The sequence below is a fragment of the Diuraphis noxia genome, unplaced genomic scaffold, assembly GCF_037042655.1.
Source record: "Diuraphis noxia isolate RWA-SAM2 unplaced genomic scaffold, SU_Dnox_SAM2 contig0001, whole genome shotgun sequence".
NCBI lineage: Eukaryota > Metazoa > Arthropoda > Insecta > Hemiptera > Aphididae > Diuraphis > Diuraphis noxia.
In genome coordinates this window covers 12,880,001-12,905,608 of record NW_028301711.1, presented here as the reverse complement: position 1 = coordinate 12,905,608, position 25,608 = coordinate 12,880,001, and the positions used below count along the sequence as shown (strand labels likewise).

The window sequence follows — 25,608 nt, the reverse complement described above, 5'->3', positions numbered from 1 at the left end:
ATATATATATATATATATATATATATGTGTGTACATTGTACAGTATCAAGGAGTAGGAATGTACGGAAAGAACCTCTACGTGGTACATTCTAGGCAACAGTGGGCAGTAGCGATTTATAGTAACTACCTACTGGCTAATCTTTTCAACATGTCAATTTGTTTAATGTATTATAAGTTTGTGTTTTTATTATATATATATATATATATTAGGGTGGTCCTTAGTTATAGAAGATAAAAAAAAATATTATTGTTTTTATTGCTGGACCCTCCCATTTTTTTTATTATCATATAAAATTTATATGGAAGAAATTTGGGCATAACTACTCACCCCCTTCCCGTGCCCCAAGAGACTTAAATATAGGACAGAGGGTAGTTAAACGGTTTTTTACATTTTATTCGAAAACTATAAGATTTATCATAAAAATGTATTGAACTTAAATTGTAGAACAAATTAAGTTCTATAAAAAATGTATTTACAACATTTTTCGTAAATCTATTATACTATATAATAAATAATAAAATATAAAATATTTGATTTATTTGGGAAAATACACCACCTTTTGTAATTAATTATATATTATTATTTATTATTATTAAATTTATATATACATCATTTCATAGATAGTAACTGCAGATGAAATTTGGTCTGATAAAATTATTATCGACATTTATATTAACATGGGAATATTGTATATACCATTTAGTTAATACCTATTTTATTGAGTCCAATAACTCAGTTATCTTATCAATTATTATATATTGCGATTTATCTTTAAATAGTTTCCATAGAATTTGTGAATATTTTCTGTTAGTCAACCCGTGATCGTCGTAACGTCATGTAATGTGTATTGTGTATGATATTAATGATATTAATTTATTGTTTCTATTTAAAGTTAAGTTTTTAAATTGTTTTTTTGTATTTATTAAAATTTTCGACGTTTGTTAAAAATGCCACGAAAGACAATATATTTGATTGGATCAATGGATAATCAAATTCTCGGCAGTAAACTACCTACACTAAGAGACTGTATGAAAGTTTTATTTTTTAATATGCGAATAGTGAAAATGAATTTGTCAGAAAGTGCATATTTAGCTATTGACGAATGTATCATATTCTGGAAAAAAGCACGAATTCCAATTAAAGATCGAGCAGATTGTATGAAGAAATTAAAAAAGTCGTATGAATTATGGCGAACTCTCGATAAACATAAAGAACGGAAAAGTGAAACATACAAATCTCAGATTAAAGAGTTTGAAAAACAATTAGACAGCTTATTTGACATAGCACATGCAAATGCATTTGACATTATGAAAATCGAAATTGATAAAGAATTTTTACGTTCACAAAGAATGCCAGGTCGTCCAGGTTGTTTGCTAGGAGTTGATATGCAACTTATGAAAAAAGAAAAAAGACAAATTATTAGAAAAAATAAAGAGGCAACAAAACGACGAAAATATGAAGCTGAACTTTCAAATATTGAACTAGGTAATTATTAAAATTTTAATACTGAAAAACATTCAACTACCTATTGTAGCTTTTCATTTATTGATCATATTATACATTATTTTATTATTATATTATAGTTGAAACACCGGCATTCACTAGTTCCGAGGAAGAGGAAGACCCAGAATGTAGTTTACATTCAGAATATGAAGAAATTGAATATATACCGGGTTCATCTGGAGTACAAAGAGCAACCAAATCAATCATGACATCTAGGCTTTCCGCAGCTTTAGACAAGTGTAAGGTCAGTGATAGAGACGCAGTACATTTATTAACAGCATGTATAGAAAGTCTTTCTTTAAATCCGGCTAATTATATTATTAATAGAACATCTATTAGAAATAGCAGAGAAAGTATTCGAAAAGAAATTGCAGAAAAAGTTCGTTCAGATTTTGTTAGCTTAAATGTAGATTTTGTTATTGTACATTGGGATACAAAATTACTTCCTGGCTTAACTAATCAAGAAAAAGTTGATCGTCTTCCAGTAATTGTCTCAACGCCAAATGGAGAACAACTTCTTGGAGTTCCAGAAATCCCATCAGGAACAGGAAGTGAAATATCATCAGCTGTATATGATTCTTTAGAAAAATGGTCTTTGCTTGATAAGGTACAAGGTTTTGTATTTGACACTACTGCATCAAATACCGGCAGACTAAATGGGGCATCTACACTTTTGGAGCAGAAATTGAACAGAGACATTATTTATTTTGCTTGTAGGCATCACGTTTCGGAGTTGATTATCCAGGCTGCATTTAACGAGGCGAAATTATACGTATCGTCTGGACCAATCATACCAATCTTTAAACGCTTTCAAAATTCATGGAATAAAATTGATAAAACAAAAATATTAGTTTGGAATACAAATAAAAATTTTGAAAAAATAATTTCCCCAATACGTGAAGAAATTGTTTCATTTTGTTTAAAAAAAATTACCGAAGACCATCCTAGAGACGATTACAAAGAATTAATTGAACTAGTTATTATTATACTTGGAGAAACTCCACCTGGTGGCATGAAAATTCGTCGACCGGGTGCATGTCATCAGGCAAGGTGGATGGCAAAATGTATTTACTGTCTGAAAATATTTTTACTACGAACTGAATTACAAATTAAAAAAAATGAAGAAAATGCTATAGTGCGAATTAGTGCATTTATTGTTAAAAATTATATTAAATATTGGTTTACAGTTACAAATGTTAGCGAAGCACCATTTAACGATATACATTTTATACGAACTTTAAACGAATATAAAAGTGATGATAAAAAAATTGCAGATGCGTGTTTGTCAAAATTTTTAAATCATTTATGGTACCTAAATGAAGAATGTGCCGTATTTGCTATATTTGATGAAAGGATTTCATTTGATGTCAGAAAAAAAATGGCTGACAAATTGTTGAAGTACCAAGAACAAATAGAATTAACACCAGGATTGGAAGACGAATTTTTATCAGGACCAAAAAAATTATGTTTGAAGTTAGAAGACGTGGACGAATTTTTAAATAAAGAACTACCTGTGAATTTGTTAAGTTATAAGTCATATAAAATATTTAAAAGATTCGGAATTTCTTCGGAGTACCTGAAAATGAACCCAACTACGTGGAATGATAATTTTGCATACCAGTCTGCAAAAAGAACAATAGATTCGTTACAAATCGTTAATGATACAGCTGAAAGGGGAGTAAAGCTTATGGAGGATTTCAACGATAAATTCACTAAAAATGAAAACCAAAAACAATTTTTACTTCAAGTGGGTTACAAAAAGTTTTATCTATAATAAATGTAATTTTATACAACTAATTGCATTATGTATTTAATTTTAGGTTATTCAAAAATATAGAAAAACGTATGAAAAATGTACAAGACAAGTTTTGAGTACACCATTTGAAGATTAAACTACTTAGAAATACAACTTAAATTAATTGGTTTATTATTACATACATTTTATTAATATTATACATTGAAACAATTGCAAAAAAAATTCAATTCTGTCAAAAAAACCAAAAGAAATTAATTTTTAGGGGGGAATATTAGATTTACGAAAAATGTTGTAAATACATTTTTTATAGAACTTAATTTTTTCTACAATTTAAGTTCAATACATTTTTATGATAAACCTTATAGTTTTCGAATAAAATGTAAAAAACCGTTTAACTACCCTCTGTCCTATATTTAAGTCTCTTGGGGCACGGGAAGGGGGTGAGTAGTTATGACCAAATTTCTTCCATATAACTTTTATATGATAATAAAAAAAATGGGAGGGTCCAGCAATGAAAATTCAAAAGTGTGATATGTATGTTAATATTTAGTCGCCTCAGTCAAAATTGAATCCCAAAACCGCCACTGCTACTGAAACGTTAACAACCTTTGATAATTATAAACAGTTGAAGTTTCTCTTATATCAATATTCCATTATCAAATCAAACATTTTTCTAGTATCACAACATCATTACAACTATGATGGGGTAGCTAACAACTTAATGATGGGAAGTCATCTGATTTAATCAATGGGATAGATCATAAAACTCATACATATTATCTAAAATATCATCTTAGATAGGTGTTCATAATAATAATTTACTAAAACCTATGATATCTAGTTGGTAGATAGTGAATATTATTATTATCAACTTGATAATCTTATATTATATATTATATACAACTAATAATATTACTTATAATAATCCTTTTAATAACTATCAAAGTGTTTTTAATCGCTAATAATATTATAAGCAGTCAAATCTAATATAAATGATATTCGATTATCTTCTATCAAAAGTAATATGTTCTTAATTAAAAAATTATATTTAATTACCTATTAGATAAATATATAACACTTTAATATGCTGTTTACTAGTATCGAAAATTAAATATATTATTATGAGATGTGTAGGTGTTATTACACTTTCAATTAACCTTTAATATCTATCGAAATGCTAACAGTTATCAATAATATTATAAACGTTTAAATTAAATTAAAATGATATATATCATACAGTATATCTTCTCTCAATCTAGTGATTACATACTATGTGTAATATCGATGATAGAGAATACAATATACAATGAAAAAATTATTAAGAAAAGATTTATTAAGATTAATAGAAATTATAAGTATATCAATTTTAAATAAAGCTTGTATTAAGATAAATACTAATGAATTAACAATCATTAATTTATTTAAGATAATTATTTATGATAAACATATATGTAACATGATTAATTAAATGATATATTTCTAACTAACCTGAATAACAAAATTAAATAATATTATACTACTATTTATAACATACCATCAATATATCATCTAATAATTAGTGATATTATATAACTATCACCTGAAATTCCTAAAATTGTATTATGAAAATGTAAAAGTATACAACTTTTAATTGTTTTTTAATGATCTATATGTAGTTAACAAAACTATTAAACCTATTTCATCACAATATTTTAGGTATAAATAAAGCATAGCGATGTTGAGAATATCATCAGATGTGATACAATCGCTTTACTGATAAGTTGTTATTATATTTAATTAAAATCATTTTTATACCATTACAATTTTACAAGTGTTTCCAAACATGGTTGGCTCAATCACAGATAATGCGGTTATATACAGGAAAACTTTTACATATATCTCTTTACATACTTCTAAAATTCCTTGACGAGTTCAAATCTATAATAAACCCTCTTATCTCTCTCCTCACCACCGTCCTCTCAAATCTCATTAACACCAAAAATGTCAAATAATAACGCAACATCTCACTCTCTCCTCATCCTAAATTGGAACGCTAATGGTCTAGCAAAACACAAAGACGAACTCTTAGCCTTACTACAAAATAACAGAATCGACATCGGACTCATATCAGAAACTCACTTCACCAATTCAACACACTTCTACCTTCCTGGGTTTCAAGTCTTCAAAACCAACCACCCTGATGGCACCGCACACGCGGGAGCCGCCATCATAGTAAAATCTTCCCTACTATTCTATCCTCTCCCGCAATTCCAAACGGACCACATTCAAGCCAGTGGCATACAAATAACACTTAACAACACCCCTCTAAATATATTCGCAGTATATAGTCCACCACGCCACACAATAACCTTAAACCAATTCAACGACTTCTTCCTTACTCTTGGTCATAAATTTATAATAGGAGGCGATCTAAATGCTAAAAATATACAATGGGACGGTCGCGTAAACAATCCCCGTGGTAACCTACTTGAACTCACAACACAAAATCGTAACTACAAAGTACACTCTCCCCCATCCCCAACATGGCCATATTCTGACCATTCAGCCATCCTCCTAACAATTGACTCTGCCCCTCTTGCTAAACCAAAACAACCAAGCCTCATCCTAGGCCAAACTGACTGGGCAAAATTCAAATCATCCCTTGATAATCAATGTAACCTCAAAATCAACTTAAAATCTCCAAACGATATCGATGAAGCCGTACACCTCCTAACCAAGTCTATACAAGAAGCTGCTTGGTCCTCCTCCTCCCCAATGCCAAATACAAACACCTCCATAAATCTTCCCCTACATATAAGAATACTAATCTCAGACAAACGGAGAGCGCGTGCAACTTGGCAAAGAACCAAGTATCCCTCGGACAAACGCAAACTTAACAATTTAACAAATAAACTTAAAAGACTCCTAGCCTCTATTAGATCAGATAATTTCACCAAACGTCTCGTCTACTGACAACTCGCTTTGGCAAACAACAAGGAAAATCCTTCGAACAAAACAATCTGTTCCTCCACTAAAAAAATCCGATGGTACTTGGGCTGTCACTGACCTAGATAAAGCCAATATATTTCGACATCATCTCTACTCTACCTTCCAACCCCACAACAATATTCTAACTCCTTCTCAAATCGAAAAAGTGAACCATTCTCTCTCTCACCCTCTTCCCATGACTCTCCCACCTAAACATATTCAACCAAGCGACGTTGAATATGCGATAAAAAAACTCCCCTCGTCACAAAAGCCCAGGCTATGACCTAATCACAGCTGAGGTAGCTACACAACTCCCCAAAAAAACCTTACTTCTCTTAACACACATTTTCAACTCTATACTTAGACTGTCATACTTCCCTGTTCTTTGGAAATTCTCAATCATCATTATGATCCCCAAACCTGGCAAACCTCCCGACTCTCCCGAATCATACAGGCCCATTAGTCTTCTCCCACTATTTTCTAAAATTTTTGAACGAGTTATCCTAAAACGCATCCTTCCTATCATTGAAGCCAGTATACCTAATACCCAATTTGGATTTAGTCATAACCACTCTACAATACACCAAGTCCATCGTCTTGTGGATAAAATATCATTCACTCTTGAGAAAGCTTATTTGCACAGCTGCCTTCCTCGACGTATCACAGGCATTCGACAGAGTATGGCATGAAGGCTTACTCTTCAAACTCAAATCTATTCTTCCACCTTACTATTTTCTATTATTTAAATCCTATTTAGAAAACAGACATTTTTCCGTTCGATCTGGCTTCTCCTTATCCGAAGTTTCACCAATCCACGCAGGGGTAGTACCTCAAGGTTCCGTAACAGCACCTCTACTCTTCAATTTATTCACCTCAGATTAACCTACCACCCCCAACACTACAACTGGTGACTTTGCCGACGACAAGGCGCTTCTAGCGATCCATTCCGACCCCGAAATAGCCTCAAACCTCGTACAAAATCATCTCAATCTCTTATCAACCTGGTATAAAGACTGGGGAATAAAAATCAACGAAACAAAATCCATCCATTGTACGTTCACACTAAGGCAAATAGTCTGCCCGCCCATCTTCCTCAACAATGTACCTCTCCCAACCGCCCAAAATGTTCGATACCTAGGTCTACATTTAGACCGTAGGTTAACTTGGGCAACTCACACCCACAACAAAAGACTTGCCTTAAATAATCGCTCTCGACAACTACGTTATCTCCTCACATCACAACAAGTCAACTTAAAAAACAAGCTACTATTATACAAACTCTTACTCAAACCAATCTGAACATACGGTATCCAACTCTGGGGTGCAGCCAAAAAGTCCAACTTAAACAAAATTCAAATCTTCCAATCTAAATGTCTCCGTCAAATAACTAAAGCTCCCTACTATGTACCTAACGACACTCTACATAAAGATCTAGCTATTCCAACAGTCCAAAATGTCGCAAAAACTTTCTACAAACACACATACTCCAAGTTCCACAGCCATCGTAATCCCCTGATTTCCGAACTATCTACCAACACTATTCCTGGTGACCCCAGAAGGCGTCTAAAACGTACCTGGTGTCGTGACCTACTAATCTAAAATTGTTTATACCTCTATCTCCCCTAATTTTGTAATCTCACCCTCTCCTACTAGCAAACTAAAATCCTAGCCTAAAATCCTAACCTGAAGTGCCTCCAATGGGCGGTTTCTTATTTCCAGCCTCTCAAAAGCCATATCACCTCCATCACATGCACTTATTGTAAAACAACATTTACAGATTGTGTATATTTAAATAAACGTTAAAAAAAAAATACAATATAAGTATGTATAATGTTAGGAATATATCCTCTAATTAATCATGAGACATATATGTTTAAAATAAATAATTATCTTAAATAAATTAATGATTGTTAATTCGCTAGTATTTAACTTAATATAATCTTTTATTTAAAATTTAAATATTATATTATTATTATTATTATCTAGCAAGAACGTTCATTTATTACTAACATATTATTAACTAAGTTTACTATGTATAGTATGATATAGTATACATGTATAGGATAGGGAAATTACCATTTCTATTATCTTATTAGTAAATATTTAGCTATTGCCTTCAGTTATTATAATATGAGATATATTTATGAAATCACCTTATATTTAAATATATTTATTATTATCATATTTACTGAGTATAATGATTTTAGATATAATATGTAATAGGTCATATAAAATATAAGTATTAAATTAATCGAGTCTTACATGTTAAAGGTTTGTTGGAAATATTTATTGTAAATTATCGTTTGAAAAAATCAATTGAATATATATGTAAGAAATTATGTATGCTCGTATGTATCTACTAAATGTCTATTGTCTATATATATATATATATATATATATATACGATATACGTACCTAACCATAAATGTAAAATTATAATTTTAAATAATCAATCGAGTTTACATATACATATGAATGTTAATATAGCAAATACATGTATAGATGTTTGATGTATGAATACCTCTAAGTGATATATATATGAATGTGTATGTATATATGTTAACATACATGTATGGTTGTGTAAATATCTAGAGGTATAAATATATAATATATAGATATATTAGTATAAAATACTATACATATTATATACCTTAGCGGGTGAAGTAATAGATGATAATTTAGAAAAAATTATGATAGCTAGGTAGGTGATATAAAACACCTTTTTTTTTAATGTTATTTATGATATATTATAATCGATGAAATAGTAGTCTATTATATGAATAATGTTAACTTAGAATGTTAAATAATAGTATATGAATATAGATATAATATAACGTATATACTCGATTAATATAAGATTATCAACCTGATAATGATATTCACTGTATACCAACTAGATATTATGAGTTTTACTAAATTATCATTGTGAATACCTATCTAAGATGATAATCTAGATAATACCTATGTGTATGAGTTTTATAATCTTAATCTCATCGATTGAATTAGATGACTTTCCATCATTAAGCTGTTATCAACAATCATGATGGTAATGATGTTGTAATATTACAAAAATACTTGATTCAGTGATAGAAATAAATACCTATATGTTATTAGAATATTGATATTATATATATGTATCTGATTATTAAATAGTATTATGTAGAAGATGGAGTGATATTTATTTATTACGTATATTGACTGATTATTAATAGTTATAGAAGTATAGGATTATTGATTTTCTAATATATTTAGGTAATGATAACGTTTTATACCATGAATTGTTAAAATATTACTTTATAGAGAAACACTTCCAAGTATCCTTATAACATGTTTAATCGTTTATGCTTTTAAATAATATATTAAAGTGTAATGCATTTATATGATAGTTAAATATAATTTTTCTCCTAGGTAGGAATATTTTCAAAAGAAGAAAAATCGAATATGATTTAAATTAGATTTCACACTTTATAATATTATCGAGAGTAAAGCCGGGTTTACATTGGTAGAGTATTTGGTATAGTACGACGGTAGAGTGAGTACTCTACCGTTTCTAGCATAATGTAAACACTCAGGAATAGTATAAGTAGAGTACTAAAGATAGTAATCGGTATAGTAGAGTAGTTAACCACTGTGGTAAAGTACACTCTACTTGCTTTTACCCCCACCACCGTTTTTACTGTACTCTACCACCACTCTACTGGTGTAAACAGTCTAGTTTTGGTATAGTAAAGTAAAATATTGTTGATATCGCCTGAACCGGCACGTGTATTCATATTTATTTTTAAACTTTGTATACATTTTTAATTTTGTTTAATGTTTTTAAACCTTATAATATAATATAACTATTCTAAATTTCTGATCGTATTGTAGTAAATTATTTTATTTCATTATAAAAGTGGTTTTAATAATTTTTAAAAATGAAGTGGTCTGAAAGTGACACGATAGCTCTGGTGGAATTGTATGAAAAGCATGAGTGTATATGGAATATTGGTTCTAAAGATTATAGAAATAAATTAATGAGAGACGAAGATATCGTCAAGACACTTAAAAAAGATAATTTTGGCGTGACTGAACTAAAACAAAAAATAAAAAACTTAAGGTGTACTTACAACCAAGAACTATTAAAAATAAAAAAATCACAGAAGTCTGGTAGTGGTGTAGATGATCTATATGTTCCAAATATAAAATGGTTCAAATTGATGGATTCATTCATGAAAAATGTCAAGTCTGTGAAAATTAGTTGTACACAGGACAATGCAGAAAGTGGAGGTAAGTAATATTTATTTTATTGATATTACTATTTACTAAACTGATTTTCCTCTTTAATTGTTCTTGTAACTTGAAGTACAGTCAATTTTTTACAAATTATGACTATTTTACCAAAATATGCTGTTAAAACAACTAGAGTTTTAAAGTTTTCATTGAATTAAAAAAGTATAAATATTTAGACATATTATATTTAGATATATTATAAATTTATAATATACCTAACAGTATTTAGTTATAGTTTTAAGAAGATGAATGTTAAAATATTGGAAATATTAAAATTGTTAGAAATGCTACCGTCAATCAGGCCAACTTGGGGCAGCTTTGAAATTAATATTTCTAAGATAACAACAGAATACTTGTCTCACATTAATTAATTGAGAAGAGACGGTTATGGAGGTAAAATTAAAAGATAATATTTTTGCCCCAAGTTGGCCCGGTTGACGGTAGATATTTTTTCAGATGGTATAGTACATATAATTGAAAATTAAATTAACTAAACAGATACAACTAGTAAAAACAGTTTGTTATTTATTAATTAATTAGTTTAATTACTTACAATGCATTTAGGTACAAATTTTTCAAAATATTATAACATATTTAATATAATTAAACTAATTAAATTAACTAAACAGATACTATTAGTCTAGACTTTATACATATTTATTAGTATATATGCCTATATTGCCAGGGTACAGCTCCTTCATTTACAAAATAATTTTTCAAATTATCGCGTATTTTGTTGGCCAAGTCTGATGCTCTTCTTTCCCTATGATTTTCCAAATTTCGAAGCTCAATTATTTCCGTTCTCCAGCGACCTTCTCTCATTAAACCACTCGATATATCTTCTTCATCAATAGAGCCAGGTGGTAGGTATGTAGAGGAAGATTTTCGTAGAAAGTTGTGAAGAACGCACGCAGCTAGTACAAGTTTGTTCACCGTTTTTAAATTGCAATATATTTTTTTATCAAATACTCGAAATCTGCTAACCAATACCAAAAGCATTTTCTACAATACGTCTTGCTCTGCTTAAGCGATAATTAAAAATTTTTTGAGGTACAGTTAGAGCTGTTCTGTAACATTTATATGGTTTCATCATATAATATCGCAACGGAAATGCATCATCGGCTACAACGCAATATCCTAATGGAAGCAGATCTTTTTGCAAAAGTTGTCCAAGTTCACAATTTTGGAGAATACCACCGTCTGATGCTGACCCCTTGCTGCCGATTGATACATAAGTAAAACAATAGTTATGGTCAACCAGTGCCATCAACACTACACTGTTAGTCCCCTTATAGTTGTAATATTCACTTCCACAGTTAGGAGGTGCCATTATCAACACATGTTTGCCGTCAATTGCTCCGCAGCATTTAGGAAAATTCCATGTATCTTCAAAGCCTTTCGCAATGCTTGTCCATTCTTCATAAGTTTTTGGCATCTAAATATTTCATTATTATATTATTATTTGAATAACTACCATACAATGTAATACAACTGTGTACATTTATTTATTTTATTTATTTTTGTTTTTCTAATTAACCAAGGTAACGAAGAAGGGCTGTTGGAAAATGTAACAGGTGTATTCACAGAAATGTCTACAACGCCGATGACAACAACTGTAGTTGCTGGAAACCCACAAGTGCCTACAACACCAGCTGCAAAAACTCCAGTAGTTATAAAAACATCAGCTAAAAAAAGGAAGCTACATCATTTTACAACAGCAATTACAGAATTGCGTAATATTCAAAATGATTTAAATAAAATGGATTCCACTGAAATAAGTGATAATGATGCGTTTGGCCAGTACGTTATTGCATCACTTAATAAGTTGTCACCAAGGCAAGCTATTTTGGCTCAAAGTAATATACAGTCTCTTTTGACCAAGTATCGATTAGCAGAACAGTCTGGGTCAAACAGTTTTCATTCTACGTCACCACAATCTTTTTATACAACTGATGAAGATACATCTACACAATACAATATAGCAACTGATCAAGATACATCTACCCAATACACTCTACTATCAGCCAACACAGGCAACGAACATGATGAAGATAACAGGGACAATATCATCGCAAAAGCCTGGTCATTAATTTAAATTTAATTTTCCTCAAATGGGATTTTTTTTTTGTTTATCTAATTTTTCAGTCCATAATATTAAAATGTTTTGAACTTTAAAAAAATAAAAATCATTTTTATTGTAGTTGGTATTAGTTATAGTAGTCTTAACATTTAAACTAATATATTGTAAATGTTCTATATTTTGTTAATATATAATAAAATATATTGTACCTATGTACGAAATGATTTTAAAGAAAAATACCTACCTTAATATATTGTTCCAGGGCTTGATAAATGGCGTCACAAACTTCTGGTAAAAATTTAGATATTGCGGGAATTGACACTCTAAAGAAATGTTGTAGGGTTCGGTAACTATTACCAGTCGCTAAATAATTCAATGTTATTTGTAGCTTAATGCGCGCTGGTAGTGCATCTCGAAGAATAGTGTCCTGTTTTTGAATAGTTGGTGATACCAAATTCAATAATTGTTCAAAATTTTCAGTTGTCATTCTTAAACACAGCCTGTACTCTTCTGGATCCTCTAAAGCTAGTTCAGTAAGAAGATTTTCTGATGCGCCAAGAACTGTTCTTCTTTTTATCCACTCTCGAACCCAAATTCGTTTTTCTTCATTACTCTCATCAATGAATTCTAAAATATCGTTTACTAACGCAGTTGTAACCACTCGAAGGCATTTTTTTAATAATTTTCGACAATGACGTCGACGTACGATATCCATATTTGTTTATTTGATGTTTTGAAGTTGATCAAACCTAACCGTCACGCGTGAGTTTACACTTCAACTGCACTCTCTCCTACTAAATACTAGCTTCGTGTAAACAGTTACTCTACTAAAACTAGTAGAGTAGAGTGAGTAGGCAAAATAGTAGGCTAGTGTACTCTACCAAATACTCTACCAATGTAAACCCGGCTTTATTGCCGCAATGACGCCGGTATTCGAACGTTTGCCGAAATCGTCGCCCGGTGGCCGAGAATCGACGAAACGCGACGATCCGGCGTCGTGCGGCAAACGAACAGTATGAAAAGGAAATAATCTACATTACGATACTATAACATATATTTATAGTCATATATTGATATATTTAATAATAATAATAATAACACAGACGGACACGCACACGGTGTTCAACCGAATAATACGTGTAAACCACTATACCATTGGTCGTATATTTAATAATAATAATAATAATAATAACCCGTTTGCCGCAATGACGCCGGTATTCGAACGTTTGCCGAAATCGTCGCGCGGCGGCCGAGAACCGACGAAACGCGACGATCCGGCGTCGTGCAGCAAACGAACAGTATGAAAAGGAAATAATCAGCATTACGATACTATAACATATATTTATAGTCATATATTGATATATTTAATAATAATAATAATAATAATAATGATAATGATGATGCTTTATATAAACACTTTAAGAGTTTTTATTTTTAAATCAGTGTACGTTATGTCTTTAACGCGTGCGGTTTGTTTTTGCGAAACCGAGATAGGATCCGCCACAGAAGTTAAACGTCTCGACTGTCTGTATCGGGCACTTGTCGACTTCTATAAAATCAGAAAACTTTCAAAGACGTTTCCGCGAGACGTTTTCAGAAACGTAAGACAAGTCGGACACGTGAGATTTGACGCACTTTTAAACGGCACCGACAAGGCAACTCATCACGCTGCCGAATCCGTTATACTGCTGCAATTTCTACAAAATTACGCGACAACGCATCCGAGGTTTGCCATCGAAACCGTGGCCGTGGAATCTTTTCGACGGACAACTGAATTATTTAAAGAAATTTAGCGCTAATATATAGAACCGTGTACACGTAACAAGTGTTACTCGTTATCATTATCATGGTAGACGTTACCGTGAAACATTATTTGAAAAGCGCCGCTTACAATAGTTCGAGGATACGCATTCGAAATTATGATTTTATCACTACGACACCAGTAACATACGTCACAGATCTAGACGACTATACGATTTTGAGTAATTTTGATATTACAAAATTTTTAAATCTCGAACAATTAAAACCAGGAAAACAACAAACCAAGGGTCTAAAACGGTTGAAAAACCCCACAGACAGAGGTGAAGTCGAAGATGACATAGCGGTATTGCCTCTGTTTCCGGATCTAAAAATATCTAAAAATGAATGTACTGCTTCAATACCGTCGTTGATTAGCAAAGACAAACTGCATGAAATATCTGAAAATCTAAATCGTCCGAGTCTAAAGTGTATACCGATCGAGATACGTCCGAAATTAGAACGGCACTGGATACATGCAGCACATATACAGACTTTTTCAAGACCGTTGATCACGCGAGACCGACTACGATCCCGAGTAACGGGTGGTCAGATATTGGCATATATCATTATAAAGAATGCGATATCGGTGGAAACGTATGCGTTTATTACGGATTTCTCACAACAGCTCCGATACGGTTAAGACCACGAACGGTTGATGTAATTTCAAACAACGAGGACGACAGCGATGAAGATGACGACGACAACAACACAAACATGGGTAACGTTAGCGGTATAGATTCGACTAGAGATGACGCCGACGTCGTAGTAACTACGAAAAATATATCGGAATTCGAAATCGGTGCGCACACGTTGTGCCGATTGAACACGCAAAGGATCTGGCCTAGATATATGTATTTACGTATTCTAAAAGAATGTGCGTGTAGTTGTTCCGACAATTGTATACGCGTTTCGGTATTGACTCGGAATGATATTCCGGGATCGTCTACGAAAAAAAACGAAAAACTCGTAAAACCCAAACACACGTATTGCATACAACAGATACCGTGGGAAGATGTGTACTTGATGATGGGCGCGAACAACGACACCGTAGTAGAAAGTCTCACGAAAGAAAATCGTTTCTGTAAGACTTGCGCCCAATGTCGAAAATGTTATAATTCTCCAGTATTTTGTAAAGATCACAAAACGTGTAGACATAAAAAAAAAATCATAACTAAGGAATTCGTGAACGCGACTCTGAATTCTGTACCGAAAATAAAAAAATGTAGACGTGTCGTGTAATATAACAATTTTACGTATCGTATAGATTTTACGCATAATACGTATAATAATCGTAATATCGTATAACCATACCGACATTTTTACATTTTTTTACATTTATTCGATTTATAAAATAGATGTTATACTCGATATTATTTAATTAAATGTGAATAATACTTAATATTATTTCTTTATACATGAACACAATCGTGAGGTATAATCTATTAGATAAGGAGGTGAGTTGATAAAGGAGGGGTATATATAATAATATATTACATTTTATATAACAAAATGATATGTGAATGATAGTATGTTATATATATATGATAATATGATGTGTTTAATCCATAGACCTTATATTAATAGACATGACATCTGGGATGGGTGTGGGTGGGTGGTGTGGTCTTTCCTAGCATATAATTTATACTCAACAGTCGACATTCTAAAATAATTAAATAATTCGAAATTAAACAAATAATAGTATAATTCATTTACTTGTGCGAAACTTCGTTAAAAAATAATGGTGTAAGGTAAAATTAAAAATTATTTTACAATCCTAGGGTTCTTGTACGCATGTGCGCTGTATGTGTACTCAGTGCTCGAAATGAAAAATTTTACGAACCGGAACGTTTAAAAAATTAATATGAGTATTATAATATTAATTTTTAATTTTAATTATTTTAAGTAATTTTAAGCTTAAAAAATTTACAATTCAAATTGAATACATAGTTTATAATAATTTCCATAATGCTGAATATTTGTCGTCAATTTTTTTGTCACGTTTGCGACTTGCATTGTCATCAGCAGCATGTCCACCTTTGGCTAACCATGACCGTACATATTTTTCAGGACGAAATTCAGTGAGTGGAGGGCCAACACAATTAATAAATAAAAGTGCAGAGACTGTACTAATATTTAATGAAGATCTGAGAGGTGTTATAATTTCATTCATTGAGCTAAAATTTCGCACGCACTCACTTGTAGATATCGGAATAGTCGCTACGGTTTTAAAAAGTATTTGTAAGTCGTCTGGAACACCTTCTTTTCCTCCTTCCAATTTGAATATTTGAAAACCCCGAACAATATCATTTTCTTTATTTAATTGAAAGTGGCGACATAAGTGACGTATTTTATCATCTCCAAATGTAATATTTTCGATTTCATCATTATCGGAAGTAGGCCATTTTTTTGGATCTAGTACGCTAAGACTATCGATTAAATTTGTATAATTATATATGTTATCCTGTTGATCTTTTTCATGTTGACTTACATGTGATGAATTAGTATTTATTATTTTTCGTAATTATTACGATAAAACGATTATACACGCGTGATGTCAGGTGAAGCCTCATGGAGTTACAAATTAAACTTCTCTCTATATTAATTATTAAGTATATTACCTATATTAATTTTATATTTTGTCGAAAGGAAATTTTATAATTTTAATCCTCGAAATTGTGATACTGTGAATTATTACGAAACGGAACTCTTAAATTTTAATTTTAACCAACGGGAACGGACGCAAAGTTTATTTTACGAACCGGAACGCCGTTCCGGTGCGTTCCGGTCCATTTCGAGCACTGTGTGTACTACATTAATCAGTACCCTCACGTGTGGACGCTGGAACCACTACCATGTACTGTCTATTAGTATAAGGTCTATGGTTTTAATCTATAATATATTCATATTTCATAACGTGGGTGATTACTTGATAATATGATAGTGGTAACTTGATAATATTATAGCGATAACTTAACAATATGATGATTACACGATGGATAGTGTGGTGATACTCCGACGTATCATCACATGCAACATTGTACCAACGTTACCGCCCGTCCTTTTTGCATTGTATAAATTTCAACACACTTGCGTTCGCGAGTAATATTTATGCTCCTTGCACCGACCGACCGAACTCGCGTCTCGCTCCCCTCTACGTCCCGCCGGCTCGACTCGCCGCTGGACGTACGACCGACCGTCGCGCGCGCTGCGCAACGGAACGACCGTTGCACCGTCGCGCCCGACATCAAATCACTACGTTTTCTACGAGCTACCGACTGGCGACTACGTCGCGTCCCGCTCCGACCCCGTCCTTTCGACTTTGTTCTGTTTGTCCGCAAAAAACGACTTTGTGTTATATCGACAAGCGGTTCGTCGTGTATTTTGTACCGAATATTATTTACGTTTCAACAAAATAAATCTTTTACGACACACCAGTGTCCTACCAAAATAATTCAGTGTTCTAATTTCATTATCTCTTTTTACCTTCGACCGTGCGTCTAATCCTTTTCCTTCTGTAAGAGACAAATTTCGCGCATTGGTGATCAACATCATCACAAAAATAGCATAGATATATTATAGTTTAGTAGATATGAATGGATGGGAGGGGTGGGGTGAGGGTATATCCTCATATAATATTTCAATCATATGTATTAAACGATCGTATATTATTTTATTTACTTATTCAATACTATTCAAACGGTATTATTATTATTATATTTTTTTGAGGGGAGGGGGGTAATGTATGTAATAGTTATAGATGGGAGGGGGAATGGTTGGGTACGGTTGGGTATGGATGAGAGGGGTGGGGGCACGGTTGAGCACGGTCGCGATAACTATAGGCTGGATGGGGTATGAAATAATAGCTAAACAATTAGGTATTGTTCCTACATACTAACTTTCTAAATATTAAGTCGATGGTCTTAGGAAAACAAAAATATTTCACTATGTCATTAATAGTGTTTGTTTCATGTATAATATAACTACTCGTTAACGAGGTGAAAATTGTGTTTTTCTTATGTGATATTAGGTAGCGATATGTAATACTATATATTTACACTTTCACTTAGATATTATTGGGAAATCATTAATAATTTTATGTTTATTATTAAGAGTCGCTACTATTGTAAACTATGTTTATCTAACGTATTATTATACAACTAAGTAGATTGTTTTAACAATAATATATTGTTTTAAATAGTAGTATAATATTAAATTAAATTATAAGAATCATCTAATGTATATATTTTTAGCGAAAGTCATGGATGGGGGGGGATGGCTAGACACTTTCGCGATAGCATGTATTTGCATGGCATGGTATGGAGGGGAATTATAGCAGCGCGCGGCATTGACTTGCATGGACTAGGACTTCCAGTGTGTTTGAATCCCCCAAATCATACTACTGCGTACCGATAACGATTTATTCTGAAACGATTTTAAATATTTGTTATTATTCAAAAAGTATAAGTCCTAGATACTTGAAAATTTTAGCAGTTATTAGGATTGGCATTTTCTTTACATGATTTAATTTTCAAAATATTTTGACTTTTTTTGAGATATTTATAGACGACTGAAATTTTCAATTTGTCTGAAAATTTTTTTTTGAAGTGTCGATAAAAACTTTTTGGCCACATCAAAATACTTGAAAATTTAATACAAAGTTCCTCATAGGTTATTCTTATAGTGATTAAAAAATTATATGTATACATGTGCACAATTTTTTTTTTTTAGTATTTGAAGTTCAAATATTAACTTAATACGTAAAAATTACGGCAATTTTCAAATTATCTTAGATCGAAATTCATAAAAGTTTTTCTTTTAATTCTAAGATTTGAGAATTTAATACAAGGCTCATAATATATTTTAAAATAGCAGTTGAAAAATAAAAGAAATATATAGTCGCAATTTTTTTTTATAAGCATTTACAGTTCAAATTTTGACTAAATACATAAAAATTACGGCAATGTTCAAATTATCTTAGATCGAAATTCATAAAAGTTTTCCTTTTTAATTCTAAGATTTGAAAATTTAATACAAGGCTCCTAACATATTTTTACAATAGCAGTTGAAAAATAAAGAATTATATAACCAAATTTTTTTTTACATGCATTCAAATTTTAATTTTGACAACATACGCAAAAATCACGAAAATTCGTAAATTATTTTATTCTAGAAATTCATAAAAAATTTTCCTTTTATACCTAAGATTTGAAAATTTAATACAAGGCTCCCAAAATATTTTTACAATAGCAGTTGAAAAATCAAGAAATGTTTAGTCACATTTTTTTTATAAGCATTTAAAGTTCAAATTTTGTCTAAATACGTAAAAATTAAGAAAATTCGCAAATTATTATAAGCTAGAAATTCATAAAAAATGTTCTTTTTAAATCTAAGCTTTGAAAATTTAATACAAGATTCCTTACAAATTTGTCGAACTTTATCACAAAAAAAATGTCCACCGGAAATTCAAATTAAATTTTTATTAGCATTTGAATTTCAAATATTGACAAAAATTCGTCAAAACAATGAATATTTGCAAATTATTTTGTAGTTCAAAATTCATAATATTGTTTGTATTTATATCTAAGATTATAAAATTTAACACCAAGTTTTCCATACGTTTTGCTTCAAATAGCTATAGAGAAAATTTTAAGCGTCATTATAGGAAAAATGTTTTGAGCGTTTGAGTTTTAAATTTTTATGAAATCGCGTAATGATAACGATAACCTCTAACCAGGTATTCGTAAATCTATGATAATATAAGGTATTATGAATATGATAACTACATGATAACTACACTAATTGATTAACCATGCCATATGCAAAATGCGTCTTAATTGAAAAATAAAATATTTGTTTCAAAATAGAATATATTATGACAATATTTAAATATAATATATCCTAGACTGACAAATCATCTCCGTTCAGAATCGTTTTTCGTATACAATGATACCTATCATTGCATTCAAATTTAATCCCATCCATTACAGTAACCTACAGTACAGCAGAGCGACATCCACGACTTATCCGCTTTTTTTTTATTTTAAGCATAATATTGCCATAAAACCATAACATAAACTGAGTACCTACCTACAAGAAAAAATTGTGCCGCACCTATACAAAATCTCTGCGCACGCCTATGATTATAAATGCTATAAGTCCTGAACCCCTGATGATGGGTATGAACCGTTGTTAATGCATGTCGAGGGCTGCATACGAATTGCGTCTCCGATATAAAAATTGCAATTTGTGACATATTAATTGCGTCCCGGGTTTTCGATACGATTATACTATATAATTGATTATCTGACATCGGAATATTATACCTTTGATAATCTCAATTAGTGGCGGATTATGTGTATATGTGAACAAATGCACTTGAAATACCGGTACTTTTCGGTTATCGTACTCTTACCGGGAAATTACAATTCCGTTATCCGTATTATCGACTAACGAACGAAATAAAAGACATTCAGAAACCAATAGGTGTATGTTAGATTCTAAGATTAGTGATTATTTTTCAATATATAAAAATATAAATTCAGAATGTTATGAAAATAATTTATACTTGGATCGGGTTATTTCGAAGGCCGGGTTATTTCGGTGTGTATTATTATAATGGTGCACACAACCGCTAAGCTCATTTATTTTGTACAGTATAAGAATTCAAAACGAGACAACGAATCACGCAATTAGTGTTATAATGGAATTATTGAAGTGCACATTCACCTGTGCGCGCATATAACCAATTAAAATTGTTTAGTTTGACAGCCAATTATTTTTTTCATACTTGGAGGATAAGTCAAATATTTTAATCGTTATTAAAATATAATAGCATATTAATAATTATTATTATACACATTCGTATTCATCACCAAATAAATAATTTGTCATGAAAATGTCATTGAAGAATTTAAAAAAATTGGTACCATTTAATCGTCGTCTATTACTATAAATATATTAATTATCATAATAATTAAATATTTAAATTGCAAAAATAACCATTTATATATATATATTATATATAATATATTAAACAAAATTACTATATTATAATGTTGTTAATATAAGACAAGTATTTGTTATATTTTTCATTTTGCTTGATCTAATAAAAGTGTCTAGTTTCGGCCTATGTGTGTAAATAATAATAATATTAGAAATTTAGAATTTATCTTTTACACTTGGCCATTTAATCGACAGGTGTGTGTGTGTTTTAATTTTTTTTGGATGTGCACTACTTCATTCAAAAGTAAAACCCACTGATCTCAATCAATAATTAATATGACTATTAATAGGTACTTATGAAATAAAACTAATCGATTAGTGATTCATTGAAAAAAAAACATTAAAAGTAACCAAGTTGAAAAGTTTCTATTAGTTAACTATGAAAATAATATACGTATTAGTTTTTTCAACAATAATTAATTTGAATTTCTTAACTCAACTTGATACAATATTTGTTGATGGAACTTTTAAAAGCTGTCCTAAGTTATTTACACAATTGTTCACAATTCACGGTTTATCAAACGGAAATTACATACCATTTTAGTTTTCTTTTATTAACTGACAACAATTTATAAATCTATAAGAAAGTATTTCTTTGTCTAAATTCATAACGTATAAAAAATAATATTAATTTTTTGCAGAAAATACTATTTGCTGATTTGCTTGATTATATCAAAACTGTATCGTTCAAATTTTAACCGAGCCATAAATAATATAATAATTAGGGTTTGAAAGTTATGGGAGCCTAAAAAAGCAAAATGTGCACGGAAAAATTATAAAATATGCAGGAAAAAATGTGAAATGCGCAAAAAAATGTATTCATTAAAAGTTAATAATTTATTTATTAATATACACAAAAAAAATCTAAAACCTATTTAAACCATTTAAACCATTTAAAAATTGTATTATTGAAAACTAACATATAACGCGTAACAAATATATTTTCATTATTTTTAAAATTAATTAGAAAATATTAAATATGCACGTAAATGTATAAAAAATCAATTAAAATCGACTAAATATTCACTTTATCTCTAATATTAACGAAATTTGGAAATATGCAATATAATTTTCAATTTTTAAAATCAACATTGTATAGCTCGGATTTCTAGCTTAGTCTGCTATAATCGAGAGCATACCGAACCCTAATAATAATATATAATATTTAACTTACAACCTTATATGGGGTTACAGAGAATAATGCTTAACTTACTTGAGTATAAATAAAATAAATCATACAAAATCGCGACGTCTTTTAATCAGTGCATTTTTTGCCTAAAAAATATATTGCGATAAAAATGTACTTACAGTTTAGTCGATGGTTAAGGTACTACCAGGTTGAGCGATGAGCGAAGTACGAGGCAACGATCAGCGACGAAATTGACCCACACACGAGCTACCTCTGCTCGGCTACTTCTGACGGTGTAATCAAATATTACCGGATGTGTACCGCCGTACCGGAGAAGAGAATTATAGTCGACAGAGACGACTTCGAAAGTTACAACGGCAACTGCAGTCAAAATGACAAATAGGCATGCACACATGTGATGACTGATGAGAATCGCGAAAAAAATCAGACTAAATAAATAACGTATGACGTATGCGACTCTAACTATGGAATAAGAAACAATCGGAACACGCGACGACAACCACGAACGGCACAAACCTAGCGCCGGGCTTCCGTGTCCGTGTGTCGTGTGACCGTCGACCGTGTCACAAATGAGAATGACAATAAATTGACAATCGGCTTCGGCGATCGGGTAATATTAGGTACGTCGAAGCACGTCTGACCAACAAACGAAACGACAACGTCCGACGAGTGACGACAATGCCACTAATGTCAGTATGCCACTTGCCACTCTATAATAATTAATAAGTATTAAGTAAAATCGATATCACTTCTAATGATAGAGGGAGAACATCAGCACACGTACAACGCGCAATCTGGAGAGTCGATGTGTTTGCGCACTGCGCAGTGCGAGCAAAAACGACACGGGTAGGGTATGAAACTATGAACGCTATGAACGACGGGTTGCCTGGTATTGTAATTGTTACCACTATTAAAATGGAAGCAATTATAAACGATGCGATTGTTTTTTGAGCTCACTATGCACTATATAATTCTGTCTTGCGTTTCGTGACGATTTGAAAATTTTTAAAATGTCGAAATTCTAACTTCCAACGCTCATGCGTAATATTATTGTGGATTTACGCTCAGTTTTCGATAATTACAATTCCATTAGCAAAAGACATAAAGTTTTTTGACTGAATGAAAAAATGTGTAGTTTCTTCTGCCTATAAATAACTTTAAAAAAAAATTGTATGGTGTGTCAGAAAAATATGCCAGTGAATCTTCCATGTGATGTCTACGATTTTTTTCAGAGTTAAGCTTAAAACCAAAATTTATTTTGTCACAAACTGATTTTGCGTAAATTTTTCGTTTTTTAAAACTACTACCCAACGCTCTTGAAAACTACTAGGCATTTTCAATTTTGATCTTTAATCTATAATGCACCAACTAGATTATTTTTCCAACAAAATAATATAACTGAAGTTGAACATCGAAATATTATTTCTACTATACTTATAATTGTGGTCATCAAAAAAAAAAAAAACACTCCCATATATTATTATTAATTTTAAAATTAATAAATTTACGCATTTACCGCTCATGAGCAGAATCTAATACTGTTCGGTATCAGAACCGTACCGATCCATATTCCATAACGATCCTGAGGCAGTACTCTACCAATGCGTCCTTTTGGACGCACAGCGTTTAATATTCTTTATCATTATTCGGAAAAATCTGAAAATTTGTAATTTAGCTTTCGAGCAAAACAAGACATACAATTTTTAGCTACAAGTTTATAATTCTTAAATTCTTATACATTATATTAAAATAAACTAATTAATTTGAAATTTAAAAATTAAAAATTACTAGGTATCTATAAATAATAGTTAACAATTAACGGTTTATCTATTGAGATGTATCATACGTACATTAACTGATTTACTGATTATACTGATATAATTTAGATATCGCAAGTTCGTCAGTTAAACGAAAAATAGTCATAAAGATAACATAAATTCTATTTACTTATAACAATTCAATAATTTTAAAGCGTTAAACGATGATAATCGATACAGAAATAAATTTTATATTGGAAATATAATGTTACGTTTAGAGATCGGTGCGTAATGTTTAGTTAGAACATTTTAATATTATATTGTCAATAATACAATATTATATATACAATATACAATAATTAATACTTTATCTTAAGAGGACGCCCACACTCGCGAGTGTTGTCTCCGTCTTACAAGTGCGTAACATAACAAATTTACGTTCAGCAGTTCACGTTTTACAGCAATTTACAGCGACCCATTTTTAATTTTTTATGTAAATTGCGGCGCGAGCATATTTTGCACATACGTAAATTGCGGCCTGCTATTGCGGCGTATATTGGTTTCGCTGTTTTTAATTAAAAAATATATTATTAGCAATTAGTAATAATGTGTCAGTAAAAATGTGTTATTAAATAAGGTCTTCGATCAAATGCACACTGACTGCTAGTAATATATTAGTGAACATATTATTATTATCTAAATCGATCATTCAAAGATTAATACTTATCTTTAAATTGTACAACCGACCGAAAATCGGAATATCCCAGGCCGAAATGTACGTAGTATATAACTATTACCTTTTTGGGGGGACGCAATTTACGTTTTATTCCGTTACCTTAAAAATTATAAATTGTTTGTATACCTTAAGATACTCATAACTCACTTTAAAATATAATAAAATAAACCCATGTGTTGCCGTAGACAGTGGCGTGGTGAACGACGTTTACCTAATGCAATTGCTTAGCCCTAGAACATTCAAAATTTGTATACAGAAAACTATACCTTTATGGAGGGTGGGGGGTCATAGTATAAATAATTTGCTTAGGGTTTGAAAGATGTTCGCCACGCCACTGGCCATAGATAATAATGTTACCTTTTATATTTTTAGAAGAGGTAAATTCACTCTAAATTTTTAATTAATGGAGCTAAACGTGAACTGCTGATCGTAAAAATTGCCATGTTACGCACTTGTAACACGGAGACAACATATTTGCGGGCTTGCGGGTGTGTCGTCCTCTTAAAATTAAGACATTTAACAACCCTTCAGGAAAGCGAATCGCACAAATGCACAGTACTAATAATATGATAGTAGGCAGTAGG

The 25,608-nt window shown here is 31.1% G+C and overlaps 3 protein-coding genes across 4 annotated transcripts in view; 2 read left to right on the top strand and 1 right to left on the bottom strand.

The window, feature by feature from the left end:
- Window positions 1-23,200, bottom strand: part of LOC149059754 (uncharacterized) — an 80,143-nt gene extending 56,943 nt beyond the window's left edge. For both annotated transcript variants that reach the window (XM_089217557.1, XM_089217558.1), the window contains exon 1: window positions 22,690-23,200. The gene's annotated coding sequence lies outside the window, so the exon portion shown is untranslated. The remainder of the gene's footprint in view (window positions 1-22,689) is intronic.
- LOC149059756 (uncharacterized) lies at window positions 484-3,517 on the top strand. Its single transcript, XM_089217452.1, has 3 exons — window positions 484-1,486; window positions 1,585-3,251; window positions 3,325-3,517. Exons 1-3 carry the CDS (start codon window positions 949-951, stop codon window positions 3,394-3,396), a joined length of 2,277 nt encoding a protein of 758 aa, XP_089073578.1. The 5' UTR covers window positions 484-948; the 3' UTR covers window positions 3,397-3,517.
- LOC149059755 (uncharacterized) lies at window positions 10,145-10,504 on the top strand. Its single transcript, XM_089220562.1, has one exon. The coding sequence runs from the start codon at window positions 10,145-10,147 to the stop codon at window positions 10,502-10,504; it is 360 nt and encodes a 119-aa protein (XP_089076688.1).
- Window positions 23,201-25,608: the final 2,408 nt, after the last annotated feature.